General features: G+C 35.8%; 2 protein-coding genes across 5 annotated transcripts; both read left to right on the plus strand.

Moving 5' to 3' along the window:
* Window positions 1-34: 34 nt before the first annotated feature.
* On the plus strand, window positions 35-12927 carry LOC100748892 (F-box only protein 11). Of its 4 annotated transcripts, none has more exons than XR_002947148.2 (9): window positions 35-166; window positions 1375-1716; window positions 1797-2585; window positions 2678-3530; window positions 3602-3822; window positions 3899-4117; window positions 4196-4403; window positions 4518-11184; window positions 11290-12925. XR_002947148.2 is itself a non-coding variant. In XM_033321981.1 (9 exons), the coding sequence occupies exons 1-8, from the start codon at window positions 70-72 to the stop codon at window positions 4645-4647; spliced, it is 2859 nt and encodes a 952-aa protein (XP_033177872.1). In that variant the 5' UTR covers window positions 35-69; the 3' UTR covers window positions 4648-4687; window positions 9110-12927. The 4 variants fall into 4 exon arrangements, 3 of the variants coding, with proteins under 3 accessions (XP_033177872.1, XP_012243802.1, XP_003491459.1); XM_033321981.1 differs by having other exon boundaries at window positions 4518-4687; window positions 9110-12927; XM_012388379.3 differs by having other exon boundaries at window positions 4518-4687; window positions 5038-12925.
* A 219-nt stretch (window positions 12928-13146) lies between these two features.
* LOC100749010 (hemicentin-2) lies at window positions 13147-19350 on the plus strand. Its single transcript, XM_003491412.4, has 14 exons — window positions 13147-14917; window positions 15525-15657; window positions 15757-15965; window positions 16057-16167; window positions 16255-16458; window positions 16529-16674; window positions 16752-16902; window positions 16964-17094; window positions 17211-17370; window positions 17474-17770; window positions 17849-18169; window positions 18305-18592; window positions 18682-18791; window positions 18898-19350. Exons 1-14 carry the CDS (start codon window positions 14746-14748, stop codon window positions 19009-19011), a joined length of 2547 nt encoding a protein of 848 aa, XP_003491460.1. The 5' UTR covers window positions 13147-14745; the 3' UTR covers window positions 19012-19350.
* The last annotated feature ends 24 nt before the right edge of the window (window positions 19351-19374 follow it).

Here is a 19374-nt window from a genome sequence, read left to right on the forward strand (position 1 = left end):
GTGTCGCCATTGTTTAGTGTTTAGTTGTTTTACCGTTTCTCGCATAATTTTCCGGGAAGCACGATAAAAATGCCAAGTGCGTCGTTCACATCGTCGCGCAATTACGTGCGAAGATCCCGAAGAAAAGGTGCAAACAGAATTCCTCTGCCTTCGAGAACCACCTCGGGTAAGAGAACTCTGCATCCGGAGCTCGGTTCACTGCTCACCTGTCTCGACGAAAGACTTCTTTGCCTTCACCTACTTCGATATTCCCTGGTTAATCATCCAAACGATTCTGCATGCTACATATTCAAACTTCAATCCTTCTCATCAATTCTATTCCCACTTTAGAGATTAGGACGAACGACAACTCCGTCAAACCCACTGCCCACACGTCTTCTCACACGATTTTCTCGGACTCGGGATGGCCGAAAAACGTAGAACCGATGCCTCATTGACGTTTACCCAAAATCAACATACGCTCGCCAGTTTTATCACCACCCTTCTTTTTACTAACATCGATCATGATATCGCGTACTTCACGATCGTCAATTTTTACTCTGGAATGTCGGCTCAAAGTCTATTCCTCTCACCCCACTCCCCTTTTTTTTATAATTCTCATTTATTAATCGTTCAGCTGTACAAAACTTACAACCGATACTTCTTTCGATTTCGATAATCTCTCTGTAATATCAAGGCATAAGGTCAGGCATCTTTCAATCTGATATTATACTAACCATAGATTTTCTGTTAAATTAGTATAATGTTCTACTTTCCCAAACCACATTGTGTACTCCTAATACATAATTGCCGATGTTGCTATTGTTTTCTGAATATAATAATAATAATACTTCTGTCCTAAAATATGGTTGATTAATTAGTTATATATAGTGCCAATAGGCAAGGACTATATATAGTAAATAATAAATAAAATTAGTTACATGTATACATTGAACATAGAAAATGATATATGTTCCAAGATTTACAATATCTTTCATAATTTGTCCGTGTTTTTTATTTCTGACTTCATCTCCTACATATCATTCTTTAAATTTATCCTTTATAATCAATCTTGTCAATTAAATAGTAATTCATATATTAGTGTCACTCTATGTTTCTAATAATTGATTATGATTTTAATATAAATTTGCTAATGTGTATGGATGTCAAAACACGTTTAAATCAATTATGATTAAAAGACTCAAAATAAATATGCATCCATAAAGCGGAACAAATTAATATGACTGTGATTATTATCCATGTAATATAAAATATGCAATTATTCTTTCATTTATTTTAAATTAATTATAAATTTGATAAATACTTGGTATGTAATATATGTATTAAAATATTAAATATAGCAATATTAATAGTTGTAACATTGTTGGTTTCCAGCCGAGCCATGCGACTTGCCATGTTCAGCATCAAATCAGATACCTCCTGGGGGTGGAGTTGGTGGTGGAGGGGGAGGAGGAGGAGGTGGAGGTGGGGGTGGAAGTGGTGGAAGAGGATCGTCACCCAGCGTCTCTGGTGTTGCAGCACCATCACCATCTCCATCTCATTCTCACTCATCCCCATATGATCTAAGACGTAAAAGTCCACCTCATCCGGATCCTGCTCCTGGTACCAGTTCTGCCCTACCTCCTTCAGGTGGGAGTAGTATAGGAGCCACTCTTGGTTCTTCCTCTCTACCAGCAAGAAAACGACCTAGGCGGACTTGTTCATTATCCACAGATGGTATGTTTTCTAGTAATTAAATGTCATCTTAGATGTTACTTTAATGAAAGAATCTTTTAAAATCTTTCATTATTTTACAGGTACAAATACAAATACTGCAGCGCATTATCTTCAGTATGAGTTACCGGATGAAGTGCTGCTTACTATATTTAATTATCTAATGGAACAAGATCTATGTAGAGTTTCCCAGGTTTGCAAACGTTTTCAAACAATTGCAAATGACACTGAACTATGGAAGTCCCTCTACCAGCAAGTCTATGAATATGATTTACCACTATTTAATCCTGCACCTTGTAAATTTGAATTTGTTTCCCCGGATGAATCAGACTATCCAAACCCATGGAAAGAAAGCTTTAGACAACTATATAGAGGAGTACATGTTAGGCCAGGATTTCAGGATTTGAAGTTTAAAGGTCGGAATTTGCCATACTTTAATACAGTTCAGGGAGCATTAGATTATGTAGATGAATATAGAAGCAATAGTGGCCCCTCGTCAAATAATAGCACAACTACAAGTGGTCAAGGGAATTGTTGTGGAAACAATTCCCAGGTAACAGAAGAAGCACCTCAACATCTAGTTTTCTTACATGCTGGAATATATAGAGGCGAATTTCTTGTAATCGACAGCGACGTTGCATTAATCGGAGCAGCACCCGGAAATGTGGCAGAATCTGTTATATTAGAACGAGAAAGTGAATCTACAGTTATGTTTGTAGAAGGAGCAAAACGAGCTTATGCCGGCCACCTCACATTAAAGTTTACCCCAGATGTTACTAGCACAGTGCCGCATCATAAACATTATTGTTTAGAAGTTGGTGAAAATTGCAGTCCCACGGTTGATCATTGTATTATTAGGAGTTCGAGTGTTGGTAAGCAACACGTCTAGATTGTAAAATAATTTGTTTATTGAATTCTAGATTTATTTATTTTTAAATTTACTATTGGTTCTCCGACTTTTTAGTTGGAGCGGCTGTTTGCGTGTCAGGGGTAGGAGCGAATCCTGTAGTGAAGAATTGTGACATATCGGATTGTGAAAATGTTGGACTCTATGTCACTGATTATGCACAAGGAACTTACGAGGACAATGAAATTTCTAGAAATGCATTAGCTGGAATCTGGGTGAAGAATTATGCAAATCCAATCATGCGAAGAAATCATATTCATCACGGAAGGGATGTCGGAATCTTTACGTTTGATAATGGTCTCGGGTATTTCGAGGCTAACGATATCCATAATAATCGAATAGCAGGTTTTGAAGTAAAAGCTGGTGCTAACCCAACGGTTGTACATTGTGAAATACACCATGGTCAGACAGGTGGAATTTATGTTCATGAGAATGGATTAGGGCAATTTATCGATAACAAAATTCATTCGAATAATTTTGCTGGTGTTTGGATTACCTCCAATTCGAATCCCACTATTCGTAGAAATGAAATTTATAATGGTCATCAAGGGGGAGTATATATATTTGGAGAAGGAAGAGGCTTGATCGAACACAACAATATTTATGGTAACGCATTAGCTGGTATACAAATCAGAACAAATTCGGATCCTATTGTTAGACATAATAAAATACATCATGGTCAACATGGTGGTATATATGTGCATGAAAAGGGGCAAGGTTTAATCGAAGAGAATGAAGTATATGCAAATACATTAGCAGGTGTTTGGATAACTACAGGATCGACGCCGGTATTAAGAAGAAATCGTATTCATAGCGGAAAACAAGTTGGAGTTTATTTTTATGATAACGGACATGGTAAACTAGAAGACAATGATATTTTCAATCATTTGTATTCAGGAGTACAAATAAGGTAAGATATTGTATCACAAAACAAATATTATGTTTTCTTATTTCTCTATATTAATTGTCTTGTAATGTTAGGACTGGAAGTAATCCAGTAATACGCGGGAATAAAATATGGGGTGGTCAAAATGGTGGCGTTCTTGTGTACAATAGCGGATTAGGCTTACTCGAACAAAATGAAATTTTTGATAATGCAATGGCTGGAGTTTGGATTAAAACAGATAGTAATCCTACGTTAAAAAGAAACAAAATATTTGATGGGCGAGATGGTGGAATTTGTATATTTAATGGTGGCAAAGGTAAATTTTATATTTATTTTTAATTTTAGTAAATTTCTCTAATTAAAATAATCATGTATTTCATTTTGCGACGTAGGTGTCCTAGAAGAAAATGATATATTTCGTAACGCTCAAGCAGGAGTGCTTATTTCCACACAATCCCATCCTGTCTTAAGGAGAAACCGAATTTTTGATGGATTGGCAGCCGGTGTCGAAATAACGAACAATGCAACTGCTACGTTGGAATTTAATCAAATTTTCAATAACAGATTCGGCGGTCTATGTTTAGCAAGTGGAGTACAACCAACAACTAGAGGTTAACATATTTCTCTTTACATGTATAGTATTAAATCATTTGGAAAGAACAGATAGTCATTGATTTTTATTTTTGCAGGTAATAAAATATTTAATAATCAAGATGCAGTTGAAAAGGCGGTCGGAAACGGCCAATGTTTATACAAAATTTCGTCATATACCTCTTTCCCTATGCATGATTTCTATCGTTGCCAAACATGCAATACAACAGATCGTAATGCAATTTGTGTAAACTGCATAAAAACCTGTCATGCTGGACACGATGTAGAATTCATTAGACATGACCGGTAAATATTATTGATAATATTAATATCCACCAAAAGAAATTTATAATGTTAAATATGTTGCAGTACCATAAAGTTTTTGCATGTAACAGATTGGTAATTGACTTATGTTTTCAGATTCTTCTGTGACTGTGGTGCTGGAACATTGAGTAATCAATGTCAACTTCAGGGTGAACCTACACAAGATACAGACACGTTATACGATAGTGCGGCACCAATGGAATCACATACACTTATGGTCAACTAGGAACTAACATAAACTAAATAAAACAATCAACACTGAGTCTGTAAGTCCCATGCATTGCAAACAAGGAGTAGTTTGTTGCAGAGTTCTTTATTATGACACTTGTTCCTTCGCGTCCCTCATTGTGATTGTTATTTTGTAAAGCTATCGTTATTGTTAACGTATTCCAATTAATGATAATTTCATTATCATCATTATTATTATTATTGTCATCGTCATTATCGTTATTCGCTTCATTTTCGCCATCATCGCGGTGATTGAAATTACCACATTCATTTTCATTATTTTGTAATATTATATTCGTGAGTATATAAGTGAAAGTTCGTTGAACCATACTGTTATCATTATCGTCATCGTCATTATTATGGAGAGATAGTATATTTTTTATGAAAAAATTAGTACTCTCCGTTCTGATGTATATCTTAATATAAACAGATATACGTTAATTGATATTTATGTTTGGTCAGATATAGAGGAACAACTTTATGTGATGCAACACAAGTTTTATTTCGAAGAAGGAAAATTGTTAGGAAACTGATTTCTTCTCTTTTGTTTTTTTTCATTGCTCTTTGCTGAAAGCAATTTCACAAGATAAAAATAATATTTCTTGTGATTACGTAATAAAGAACTCCGCAACGAAAAAGAAAAAAGACGTCGATGATCAAGAAAAATAAGTGACAATGAATTTCTTATGTAAGCAAATCTATTAATTAGATAACATCAAATTTATTTAAACGTGTAACAAAAAAAAAGTACTGTGGTTAAACGTTAATCAACCGAAGACATGCTATAAACTTTTGATGTGACTCTTTCCATTAAGTTTCTTTAATTCTTAACTGAGTATATAAAGCAAAGAAAGTGCAGTGGATTTGTGTAAAAAGATGGAATTAAGAAAAACGTATGTGTATACGCCGTTAGGAAAAAGACACGTGACAATCGTGACGATATTTAAAGAAAACTGTTTAAACAATGAAAAAGTTTGTGCAATGCAACAGCATTGATAAAAGGGAATAATTCTCTAAGCTTACGATAAAACACAGTGTCGCGGATGTAAATTGTGTATAATCGTATCGTTAATAAACGCGAATAGACAGTAGCATTAAATAAATGACTTGCTACTTGAACAAAAACACTTTAACCTCATATAAGTTGTGAGGAAGGCCCACTACAAGATTTCTCACTCACGATCGAATGAAACTTAACACACTAGTGCATTAAAACAGAGAAACACATGAAGAAGTGCATATTGTGTATTCATAACAATGGAATTGTTGGTCATGCTGAACGAAGTCAGCTAGCTTGAAGATAAAAATTGGAAGAACAATTAGAAGCAGTTACAATAATTAAATGATAGGACAAGTGCGGCTTTGATAAATCTGTGGTACAAATTTTGAAGCATGGCAGGCGAGCGCAAGCAAAATGAAGATCAATGATGACATACTGAAACGGATGTCTAAAAAATGTGATATGTAAAATTCACAACTGGAATAATCAAAATGGAACTGAAAGACCTGTACAATTCTAAGAATCTTTTTTGCAATGTAAGTGTACCTCATAATACACATATACAGTTCTTCAATTCTACTATCCATATTGTGAATAGTGATGGCTCTAAGTTGCCCGATGGGGAAAGTGCATAATAAGACGATACTATATTTAAAAAGTAAATTTAAAAGAAATTTACGTAATGTGCATTGATGTATACCAGTGAAAAGAAAGGAAAGGAAAAGTTTATGAAAAAAGTAAAAAAAAGAGCGATATACTGTCCAAGGAACAGTTTTAAAAAAAAAAGTAATCTCGAATTTTTAAAGTAATCCGATTTTTTTAATATTATGTTAGCGGTAAAATCTAATCATATTATTATAATTGTATTTCAAGGGCTACTGGCTCTTGTACGAAGAAAATGAACAAAAAGCGCCTATTAGCGATAATTTTAGACGCCACCACATCCATTTATTCAAATGATACTATATTAAAATAAGTAGGCAAAATATTCAAAACCATTGTGGTAAAATTTTGTTGCGGAAACAAAATTTTACAAGTCAATCCTATGTAGTACTTTTGTATATCATTTGGTAGAAAATGGATAATGGTACATGAGAATTGCCTTTGAACTTACTGACCTAAGGTCTGTAGTATTATACACCTCAGTGTCATACTATACATAGTATAACTATATATAATGTCTAACATGATATGTTCACTGAAAATATTAAGGACGTATGTCAAAGGCATTTTTCATATGTGCACATTAAAACGCAAACTTTTTACGGTTTTTTTTCTTTTTTTCTTTTTGAGTGATAGTCTTTATGCTCAGTTGTTTTGTTTAAAAAAAACATTTATCTGGAAGATATGAATTCTTTTTGTAATGGTATTTGAAACTTGGAGAGGAACTACAGAAAAAAGAAAATTTCCTTACAAAACAAAGACAAAGAATAGAAAAGAAAAAAAGTAAAAAATCTATAACACTTGAACATCATCAAATGGAAACCGAAATTTTCTTGTACGCTCTCTATGTTGTAATATATTTATCAAAATTTATCTGTCGATTGTTTCTTAGTACTATCTCGAGTATTATTTACAAAATGTTAAATATGTGTTTATGTATTTACGAGAAATGAATATTGGATTATAAAAGTAGAACTGGCGACCTCTTTATGTATGTGCCCTTTTTGTGCGTTTCATAACACCGACTCTCATGCATATTATTATTATTGTTCGATTATTCAAGGGGGAACGAGCGTTTTTCTGTGATTTTTCTATCCTCTCACAGTTTCAAAGTATGTTGAATTATAATATTCTTATTCTGAACATTGATTTGCGCAGCAGCCGTTTGGAACGCGTTTTTGAACGTGCAACGAACTATTTTACTTTCTTAAATGCTAATCTCATGGAACGATTCTGTGGCTTCCATACCGGCTATTTTTGAAATCTCACAGGCACGTCCAGAGTTACACGAGAGATTAAATCTATAAAGAAAAATGAAGCAAAAAAAAGAGAGAAAGAAACGAATATTACACAATGTCTTTGCACAAACGTGAAACTTCCAAAACAAAGGGGGAAAATACAAAAAGAGCGAAAAAGAATCATCGAATGATTCACTACTCGGCTGCAGCACGATTCAAATGTTTCTTCTGTTTCTTGTTGTTGGATGTTTAGAATTTAAGATTTGAGATCAGCAATAGAAATCTCTGTTATGTTTGAATTTTTTGTAACTTCCTTGATATAAGAACAGGCGATCTTCACTGGATATAAAAAGAAAGAGAGAAAAATTCCAAAGAAGAATTTATTTATTCTGTTGTCTGAGAACATCATTGAAGTACTGTAAAACTTTGGTATTAAAAAAGGGATAAAAGAGGGGAAAGGAGAAAAGAGTAACGAAATTTAACGTTGAATGTGTACACATATATGCATTCGATAAAGCATTTAGAGCTTAAAAAGAAATTGGCGCGTATACAAAATTCTTCCTGTGAATATTCATGAAAAGAGAATCTGCGATAGTTCTATATTGTATTACTTTTTAGTTTCGTTTATTATTGTATATTATGCGATATGTTTGTTTGTCGAATTATTGTGAATGTAAAGTGTTTTTAACTCGTTTTTTTTTCTTTATTATTAAGTCGTCTTACGTTAATGCGCATTTTATTTATCAATTCTTGTTTTCCTTGTTTTTTTTATTTTGCCTTTTTTGTTCATTTTGCATTATGTCGTAATATCTCTATTTCTTTTCTCGTCGTTTCATTCCATGTGTACACTATCCACCGAAACGTTTTACTCTGATCTTTCGAACAGCAAAAAACTTGCCATTAATTACGTTAGTTGCCATAGTTCTCTCGGTTTCGTTTTTGCGGCAGGGAGAAAAGCTATATGTAGAGATATATAGATATAAATAAATGAAACTGTGCAAAGCAGAAGGGATGAAAGAATAAAAAGAAAAGAGAACCAGAGTGGAACATGAACCCGCAAAAGCTAATGCCACAACGTATTCTGTAAATATTAATTTGCCCATTATATATATAAATATAATTATATATATATATATATAAATATATAAACACCATTGATTATACTATTATAAAAAAATATATTATTACCAATTGTAATTTTTATTTTATTTTTTTTCGTATCCTTATTATGATCGATACTGATAATTATTGTTGGCTTTTTTTGTTTTGTTGCACTTGCAGCAATATCATGTAAAAGCGCAAATGAAACCTTTCGAGGAGAATGCAAATTTTCAATAGCCTCAAACTTACGAGATCGAACAGGTCCAATGATATCCTAACCGGAAAAAAGAACACGTTTTCGTATTTTATTTTTTTTTTTTCCTTAGAATTTCGAATGAATCATATAAGAATTACATTGTCACGTATAATATAAATTATATCCGTTAACTTTTTGTACAATTTCGTTCACGGACTATGAAAAGAGGGAAGGAAATTGTTAAACTGTGTATTGTTCGTAGGTATACGATTGCGTAATGCTATGCTTGTTCACGGATGGAAACGGTTATGATTAAGACTATACATTAGAATTGTAAGTACATAAGGGACAGAGACAGACAATTTTGCGAGACTAAAATAATCCCGAACTTTTTTGAAAATAGTTCCCACTTTTACGTAATACAAAGGAAGATTTACAGATGCCATGGCCTTAAAGAAACGTACACCTAAAAAAGCTCTTATAGTATACATACAGCGGTATCTAACAGATATATGCCCTTAGCAAATATTACGTATAATCGATACCGATATCTTACAACGGAAAGTTGTGCCGGGGTGAATTTTTCATGCAGCTCAAATATCATTCAGAGAAGTTTCGGTGAAAACACGCAGTTTTATTAACAGATGTGTATCGTTTATTGCATTAAACCTCCATCGGATCCAATGTATCTCTTCTTTTTTCGTTTCCCTATGTCAGTTATATCTTATTTCGATCAAACGCTGCGATCCTCTGTAAAAAAAAAAAGAAGAAAAGAATATATAATGGAATAAGAATATTTTTGAAATTTGATCTCTGTAAAAAGAACAAAATAAGAAATACAATAGAAGTGTACGATAATTTAAACGATATTGTTAATATCATTATCGCTGTTATTCGGTACATTGAAATCGATGAAGGTTTAAGAAGCGACAAGCAGGAGATTAAGTTGCGATTTCGCGGGTGAAACGCATAAGCGCAGCCTTATATTGTATTTTCATATAGTACAACACGCCGATACGTGGAAATGATAATTGATAAGTTAATCGTTTTTGTATTCTCGGGTCTACTTGTTATCGATCGCGGTCGAAATGGATCGCCGCGTTCTCGATGCATAGAGCGTTCAGTGCTTCCGAACCGAACGAACTGTATATTCCTTGATTCGATGATCACGTTCGCTGTATATCGATACATGGTAGGGCTGGTATTATAATAATAGTGTCTTATAGACGAGAGCGTCTTACGACTTGCACGATTCGTATTGAAACGATGATGAGGCTAAATCTAGGCAACAGAAAGTAATGCGCGAGAAAGAAGAGAAATGACAAACGCCCAGAGTTGCACGCGTGCAAGTTAGGGAAGAAAGACGAGATATCAGGATAGGGAGAAGAAAGGATTTTATAAGCGAAGAAGAAGAGGACATCTATTTTTCACGAGACGTCGATCGTGAAAATGTACAATAAGTTCAATTTGTAAATACGTCACGCGTAATTATCTTACTTAAGTATATATAATATCGTTCGAAAAAAGCGGCGAATAACAATTATTATTATTATTATTATCATCATCATCATTATTATTATTATTATTATTATTATTATTATTATCATTATTATTATTGTCGATATTATTATTATTATATCGATATACGAGCCATAAGACGAGGAACTTTGCTCCTTAAAGATACTTTTCTAAATAGACAAGAGAGAGGAAGAGACGCGCGTTCAAACGATTCGTTGTTTCTTAGCTAAATAAGCTCGATTTCCACGCTTTAACGTTGCATAAGAGAAATACCGCGAAGAAAAAGTAAATGCGGCAACAATACTGGTAGAAGGGATAAGATGTTAAATGAGTATTCAATGAGACTTTTTTGTATGAACAAATAAACCAAACTAATTTTTTTCACATAATTCGCGTTTACTAGTTGTAAGATCGTCAAATGTAATACGTTGCCGCGACACACAAAATGATCAAAGGATATAGCAAAAGGAGGAAAGAAGAGGTAATTTAAGTCGATGTATCTAGAAACGACTCTATGCTGAAGATATTAATCGAAATTAAATTAAAGCGACACGATTCCGCGCGTAGTGCCAATGCATTGGAGCGGAGGAAGCAATACGACGTTATGCGTATTGTAAAAGTATTAAACGTGTGTGGATTTGTCTTGACTATTTTCCGCTTCACACGGTAAAAGATTAAAGAAAGAAAGTAAGGACCGGTGCTAAACGATGTATTTGTACGTTCAAGGTACTATACATGCACAGGAATGCGGAAATTCATAAGAGAAACGTCTGCACAGGAATTGAAAGAATGAATTTTGTTTTTGGATACATAAAGAAGGTATACAATGATATTATTTAATTATTAATTTGAACAAAAAGAACACAGAAAAGCAAGCAATGGCCTATAGATATAGAAGAGAATCGTTCTTTCTTTTTCTTCTAGGCGAAACCGACGGACTGTATAGCATGTAGACGTAATAAATTTAATGATCGAAATGTCGACTCGAATTCTAGAAGTGAGGAGAGAGGAAGACAGCGTACGCACGATCATTTCCTTTTCAAATATAAAAACTCGCACCCGCACTCGATCTTTTCCTGCGTTCTATAATGTTCGCGCGGCGACAACAACTGTATTATTCAACTGTATAATAGATCCCTTAGCCCGTAAGCAGATATAAAAGATATTAATTCGATAATTGAATTCGATCGACTCTCTTGTCCAAGGCGATGCAGCCAAGGTATTTTTACCAAATCAAAAAAGTCTGTGCGTTGTAACGCTAAATCATCCTCGAACAGGATCTATTCTTGATCTATTCTTTCTTCCAATCATCGTTTTCAATTTCTCATTGAAAGAAACGGAAGAAATGGAAACTTAAACGATAGTTTGAAATAATAAGTGTTAAAGATAAGATTTATAAAGATTAAAAAGACTTTGTAGTAAAAGTGTCTGATTAAAAAAAGAAAATTGCAAAGTAAATTGACTGTATCGCCTTGCGCACGCCTGTATCATAATGAAACGCACGAATTCTCCTGTGTCATATAAATATATATATATATATATAAATATAAAAATTATATATATATAAATACAAATATATATAAATAACTAACAATAATGATAATAATTAAGTACCTTACACGTATAAGCAGTATCCAAGAAATCCGAACTAGTTGCACCAAGTGCCATAGTCCATAGGTCACAGTACGTTTAATATAGCGAGAGAGAGACTACTCGTAGTCGTTGCTAGGGGCAAGAGGAAAGAAAAAGCGTAATAAAAAAGGGAAAAATCGAAAAAAATACACGCATATAGAGTGAATATAAAAGAAAGAGGGAAAGGGAAAGGCAGATCGAACACGTGGCGTTTGACGACTGGCTAAGTCCTGTTCTTATTGCTTATTGTTAAGGTGAACGAGCGTGAAGTGGCAGCTAGCAATCAGCTAAAAACACGCGAGAGAGAAAAAAAGAAGGAGAGTTATGTAGTCCGTGTGACCCAAGATTTTCGATGGGCCGGTTTCGCCCATCTTCTGGAGAACGTTTTAGAACATAAAGCAGACACCAATATGACAATATACTAATGAAATTAATTTCCGGTCCTGTTGCTCGGTTACTATTGTCCATTGCCTCCACCTCCTACCCCTTCGAAGGAAACTTGGAAAAACGAAAAAAAAAATGAAAGAAAAAAGGAAACACCGAACATCCATTTACTGTACAATTTCGCCGTTTATTTTTCGACACGTTAGTACATGCGATTAGACGTGGATCCCGGCTCGCAAAATCCGTGCATTCCCCGACGAAAGAGTTGAAGGATGCGAGAGAGAGAGAGAGAGAGAGAGAGAGAAAGGGCGAACGAGTGCGAGAGAGGGAGCGAAAGGAAAAGAATAGACGCAATTGTAAAACACGTTACGACCGTGAATGAATCGTGAGACGAAATGCGTGTGACCGTTCTTTTTTTTTTCTTTTTGCGAGAACATTATCAATTATCTTAAAGGAAGAAAAAGAAAATGACAAAAAAATACTGTAGTAACGTCGCAATTGTATGTTGTAAACATTACTATTTCAAATATAATGTCATTATTAACAGGAGAGAGTTTCTCACTTCCCACCACCCGTGGAGTTCCTCGAACACGGGGCGAAATCTTTTATATTTCAGAACATAGTAGATTTCGGGTAAAGAGTACGAAGATAGGTGGATATCCAAAGAAGGTAAAATACTTTATTTTTAAATTTATCGATCTACTTCGTCGTCTGACTAAACAGAACTATATCTACTTAAATCTACCCAATACATCGAAATGTTTCTAAACGAAAATTATCAAAATGTCTATAAACTCTCACGTATCTCATCGAAAAGTATCAAAAATATATCGATCATTCAACATATCCTTAACAACCATATTGTTTCGGTTCACACACAAAAACGCTAAATCAACAATCAAAAAAGACCCTTGGTTTTCTGAAGATCGTCGTGAGGATCAAAGAGTCTTTCCGATCACGTGATGGTCCAACTGTTATCCGAACTCGATGAACATCCCTGAACGTAGCTCTCGTATCGTTTTCTACGTAGAAAGAAGGGGTTGCGACTCGTCGTGAAGGTTCGTTGCTATTCGCAGGCTGTCGCGTGTGTGCGTTGCGCGGAACAGGCTACACACAGGGGTTATATATCGTGCGGGAATCGAGAGCGTCGAAACACGAAGCGAGATCAGACTGACTTTACGAAAATCGATCGGCGCTCATCGTCGTCGGGTTAGCGACGCCTGCAAAGCGTGTCCATTGCAACGACGCGGTTACGAGGAAGCACCGCTGGTCGGCTCTCTCTTTCTCTCTCTCTCTCTCTTTCTCTCGTCTTGCTCCCTATCTTACTGTCTTTTTCCTTATCAGAGAACAACCCTCCAAATGTCGAGAAAGCTTTCGCGTTATCCGAAACGGACAAACGTTTCTTCCAATCAGTTCGCGAAACAGTGCAAGAGAATGGTGCTCGCGTAAAAGTTCGCGAAAGGTGATTCGTCGAATATCCTCCCTGTGCGTTCATTTTTTCCTTGACGAAAATCGGGAAACTGATGATCGAAGCTCCAGCAAGGTGCTATACACGGAGGAAGACTATAGAACGAGTACGAATTCCTTCTCGAAGTGCGGTCAAAGGCTTCCATCGTGAAATCTTGACGAGTCTGCGAGATATATTATACCCACTGTTCACCCTCGAAAGCGGTGATTTCTGTGGGAGCATACGAGGGTGTAAGAGAAGCATAAAAGTGTCCTCCTAATCGTTATCGCCATTGTCGAAGCTCATCGGTGGTTTAATAAGAGCCGGCGCCTCTACGCTCGTGAATCGACAATAATTTTAAACACATTTGTATTACGACCTACTAAACTGCCACCCATCGAGACTCATCGAGGTTTTGAATTGCAGCCTTCTCACGCTCTCCAACCTCCTGAGAATCGATGTAAGCAAATGAATCGAGCTAACTCAAAACGAAGGCCGTATCTTATATTCAGATTGACTTGATTCGACAACAAAAAAAGAATGCGATCAAGACGACGAGAATAACGCAAAAGTATCTCCATATCGCTGGTCAATACACGGAATTCATTGGAATTACGAACAATCCGTTCTCGATGTACGCTTTAAGCAGAGAACGGGTAGAGGAAAATCGGCCGAAAAGTTCCTACGGCGGCAGAATTAATCGGTGAGCGTGTCCTGCGCCCTGTCCCTTTGTCACTACTCCAGAAAGAGAGAGATAGCGTGAAAAAGGAGGAGGGAGAGAAGAAGAGAGTCGAGACATCGTACGTTCGTCGAGGGCATCGCACACGAAACGGAGGAGGTGGGAGGAGGCCGTCTACCTCTCGACGTGGAATGATAATAAAGGAGAACCACAGGACAGGCCGGTACGGGGCGACATTATGCAAAAAGCGGATCTGAATGTACCGAACTCACCCCTTAAACCGTTCCCTCTTGGGATGGCGTTAGGGGTGCTCATTGATATCACGATCAAGCTAATCATCGTCGGCTACATGCTTGCTGTAGTCGTGTACGTGAACGCCACCGGGAACTGGGATAAGGACGATGATTTAGGTACGTTGTTAATGTTATAGTTAAAGTTATGCTGTGCAATGGAATAGTAGAATGGGTAATATTCACAAAGAAGAATAGAAAATTCTAAGACAGTTAAGTTTGAAGAAACAGATGAATGATCCTATGGTATTATTTCTTTTTTATTATTTTTAGAGTAGAAAAAAGAGTTTTGCAAAGAAAACATTTTATGTAAGTTGTTGATGTATGCAGGATTGGTCGGAAATATATGTCTGACCAACTAACTATAGGTCGCATCTACTTAAGTCGATCTCCAGCAATATGAAATAGCTTAGAACGTAGAGACGCTAGGTATTTGTCCCAAATACTTAAGATTGCCGTGCCTTCAGTAGATTTCGTGTACATTGATCAGCCACATGTCTGACATATTTACTTGTACTACTTGCTACATAATAATAATGTACATAGATATTCTGGAATCGTTACTTCATAAGTGATCGCAACCGTTCACATTAAATTTCAGTAAATTATTCAACGATTATTCAACAAACAATTAACGAGGTACTACCGATAAATTCAACCTATATATTTGCTATATATTCTGGAGAAACCAAATAAAAATATAATTCTTTATCTATCTTCTTTTCAGTCGCAACTTTTGAAGTTAGTGCCGTTCTTGGACGCACCGCTAGATTGCCTTGTGACATTGAACCGTCCACGCGTGAAGATCGCGTATACATGGTGCTTTGGTTTCGCGATGACGCCGTGAAACCGATTTACAGGTATTATTTCTATTAAAAGATGATTTAGTTAGAAAATTCATTTGAAATAATAAACTTCATTTAATTAGAAAGGTATATTGAAACGGTTGACTGTTTCAGTTTCGACGTGCGAGGAAGAGCATTTAACAAAGCTCTGAATTGGTCGGACAGCACCGTGGTTGGCCCGAGAGCTTACTTCGTTACCGTGACGAAACCGGCTACTCTTTCTCTGGAAGCGGTTCAACTGGACGATGAAGGGATCTACCGGTGTAGAGTAGATTTCAAAAATTCGCCCACGAAGAATTTTCAAGTGAACCTCACTGTAATAGGTAAGAATTCGTGTGTATAACATAGAAAAAGCGTTTAACGTTCGTGAGAATATCTTCAAAGTTCTTGGAATTATTTCGAAATTGTTTTCAGTTCCACCTTATCAGCTTTTAATTTACGACAGCTCTGGTGTGGTTGTGGGTAATACCGCAGGTCCACTTCAAGTAGGCGTCGAGTTTGGTCTATCTTGCGAAGTAAGAGGAGGTAATTCTTATTTTGTTGATTATTTAATACTAAAAATATGATATTAAATTTGTTGAAGATCAACTGTAATTCGTTTTCTAAACATAGGCAAACCGACACCGGTGGTTAGTTGGTTGGTCAATGAGAAAGAAGTGGACAGTAAGTTGGAGGAAATTGGAAAGAACTTAGTCGTCAGTAAATTAACAGTACCTCAATTGAGAAGGGAACATCGTAACACAACTTACAAATGTCGAGCCTGGAGCACAAATCTCATACCTCCATTAGAAAAGACTATTCTCCTAGATGTTTATCGTAGGTATTCAAAATTCGTATCATAAAAAGTATTAATTTTACATAGTATAATGATATTTTATTGTTTCAGTAAAACCACTGTCGGTGAAAATTTTATTAAAACCAACGATGCTAGAAACGGAGAAAGACTACTCCATCACGTGTGAGACAACAGGATCGCATCCTCGAGCACGAATTACCTGGATGGAAGGAAACACCATTTATCACAATGGCAAAGTATATGTCGATGATTTTGCTACAAATTTGTAATTAATGTCATGATATTTTTATTTATGAAAGTTTTAATCATTCAGGTAATCGATGGTGGTAATACTTCCGTGGTCTTAAGTACGCTCATGTTTTCACCGATTCCCGACGATCACGGGAAAATCCTCAAGTGCCGAGGAGAAAACCCATCACTGCCAGACGCGTATCTAGAAGATTTCTTTCAATTAAACGTAGTTTGTGAGTACTCCGAAATTTGTAGTAATTATGTTCAAATAAACATTTCATGTTTATTTCACAGTTCCACCTAAAGTACAATTACACTTGGGTAGTACCCTAAATGCAGAAAAAATAAAGGAGGGTGACGATGTATATTTCGAGTGCAAAGTTCGGGCTAACCCAGAACACCATAAAATTACATGGAGGCACAACGTAAGTATCTTACTTGTTATATTACCTACTTACTTGTTGTAATACCAGTTATTAATAAGAATTTATTTTAAGCAGTTATTGTAAGAATAATTAATAATATTATTAAATAATAATAGGATGCGGTGTTAACGCAAAATTATTCAGCTGGAATAATCATGAGTACTCAGAGTCTCGTACTGCAAAAGATAGGTCGAGACAACGCCGGGAATTACACGTGTCTTGCTAGTAATGACCGAGGTGAAACTACCAGTCCAGTAGTAACTTTGCGAGTACAATGTAAGTTTAAAAAAAAATATATGTTCAAACTATAAATATTATAAAAGATAATTGATAAATGATTTCACTACAATTGTTCAATCTTTTCGACTCTAATGTTTAGTCGCACCAGTGTGCAAAGCGAAAGAGGTATCCATCATCGGAGCATCGTTAGAAGAATCGGTAAAAGTTCGATGCGAGGTGGACGCTGATCCTAACGAGGTAGAATTCGTCTGGGAGTTCAACAATAGCGGCGAGAATTTCGAAGTTGCACCAGCGAAATTCGATGGTAATAACGGAACAATGAGCGAACTTGTTTACACGCCAGTGTCTGAAAGAGATTACGGAGCTCTAACGTGTTGGGGTAGAAACATAATAGGAAAGCAGGAAGCGCCTTGTATCTATCAAATCATTCCAGCAGGTAACTTCTATGTATAAATAACTCATAACAGATGTCTGTATCGTACAGACAAGAAACCAATTTGATTTACATTCCCAGTGAAACCAAATCCTCTGAACAATTGTACGATAAAAGCATCCTTGAATCAAAGTTCCGAGATCCTAGAAGTGGAATGTGTGCCGGGATACGATGGTGGATTAAGGCAAGAGTTTCGATTAGAAGCGTACGAAGTTCTTACTGGTAATTTAAGAGTGAATGCATCCAGTGTGTCCGCAGACGTACCAGTATTTAGGATTGCTGTAGCGGATCTTCTACCAGCGACACATTTTTATCTCGTTACTTATGCCGTAAACGCGAAAGGAAGAAGCGAAGTGAGTCTGTTAGAGGATATAATGCTAAAGGACTCCGATAAGCACACGGGTAAGAAATTGTACTTGGAAAGTAATCTTTTAATCTGATAATTCAGATAATTTCAGCGTTTCCTAGCAATTCAAAAGGATAAAGAAATATCATATATTGAATGTATCAAGTGTTATTGGTAATTCGTTGTTTTAGATAGGGGAGTAAGCATGGTTCCAATTATTCTATTTCTTACCGGCTTCATGGCGCTTGGCATTACTGCACTTTTAGTAATGTCGGTGATGTACCGACGCAGAGGTACCACTTCTCCGGTTCATATTGAGCCTTACATGAAACAACCGATAATTACTCCTCCAGATTCGAGGAATAATTCGATGCTTGATGTTACACACGGGGATCATACTTATTTTGTCGAGTACACGTTGAAACAGGTCACTGACTACGCACTCAACAATCAGCCAGATATCATACAGTCGCCACAAGGTAAAAGTTTATCCGCTTTTATTTCTGTTATAATGTATGCATAATATGCATAATGTATGGATAGGATAATGTAGTGAGTTTGATTTTAGACCAGGAAAAGATAAAACGCGAACCACAATTATTTTTACCTGTACGACCAGATACGCTGTTTGCACCGTACGATATTCATAAGCAAGGACTTCAAAGTAACAGATGCAGCGTGAGTAGTACTATATAATAATATTAGTAATAATTAATATTTTTAATGTAATTTGTAAATCTTTTTCCCTTCTTTTTTCATTTCTTTTTTCTTTTTTTTTTTATAGTTGAATCCATTCTCTACAAAGTCTTGGGAACCTATTAGTTTTAAAGCTGATCGTAATTTAATGAAAGAGATCATTATCGCCAACTCTATACCCGGTCCAGAAAGTTGTGTGTAAAAAGTATCTGAGAGAACGAATGAGCGAAACATATCAAGAGGACCGATATTTCGAAGCCTAAAAAACAATCGTACCGTATAATTGTTATGTTGGGTACTGAGGATGAACGTCAAACGAACTGCAACTAGTCTCCTCGTCGAGTTGGTGTACATTGCACGAAGGAATGGCATAGTACGAACATGACGACGTGTTAACACTGCTTACAAGTCAAATGTCTCATCATTGAAAAATCTATGGAACTGAAAAAAAATCTAGAAATCGTCAAGACTAGTTGCATACTAACTAAACGCTACACATGGTGTATTATTCCAAGTTTAATATATTTTGTGTCAAGTCTTAGATGGTTTGCTTATTTTGTTGAGA

This window comes from Bombus impatiens, unplaced genomic scaffold (assembly GCF_000188095.3).
Source record: "Bombus impatiens unplaced genomic scaffold, BIMP_2.2 scf_0548, whole genome shotgun sequence".
Classification (NCBI taxonomy): Eukaryota; Metazoa; Arthropoda; class Insecta; order Hymenoptera; family Apidae; genus Bombus; species Bombus impatiens.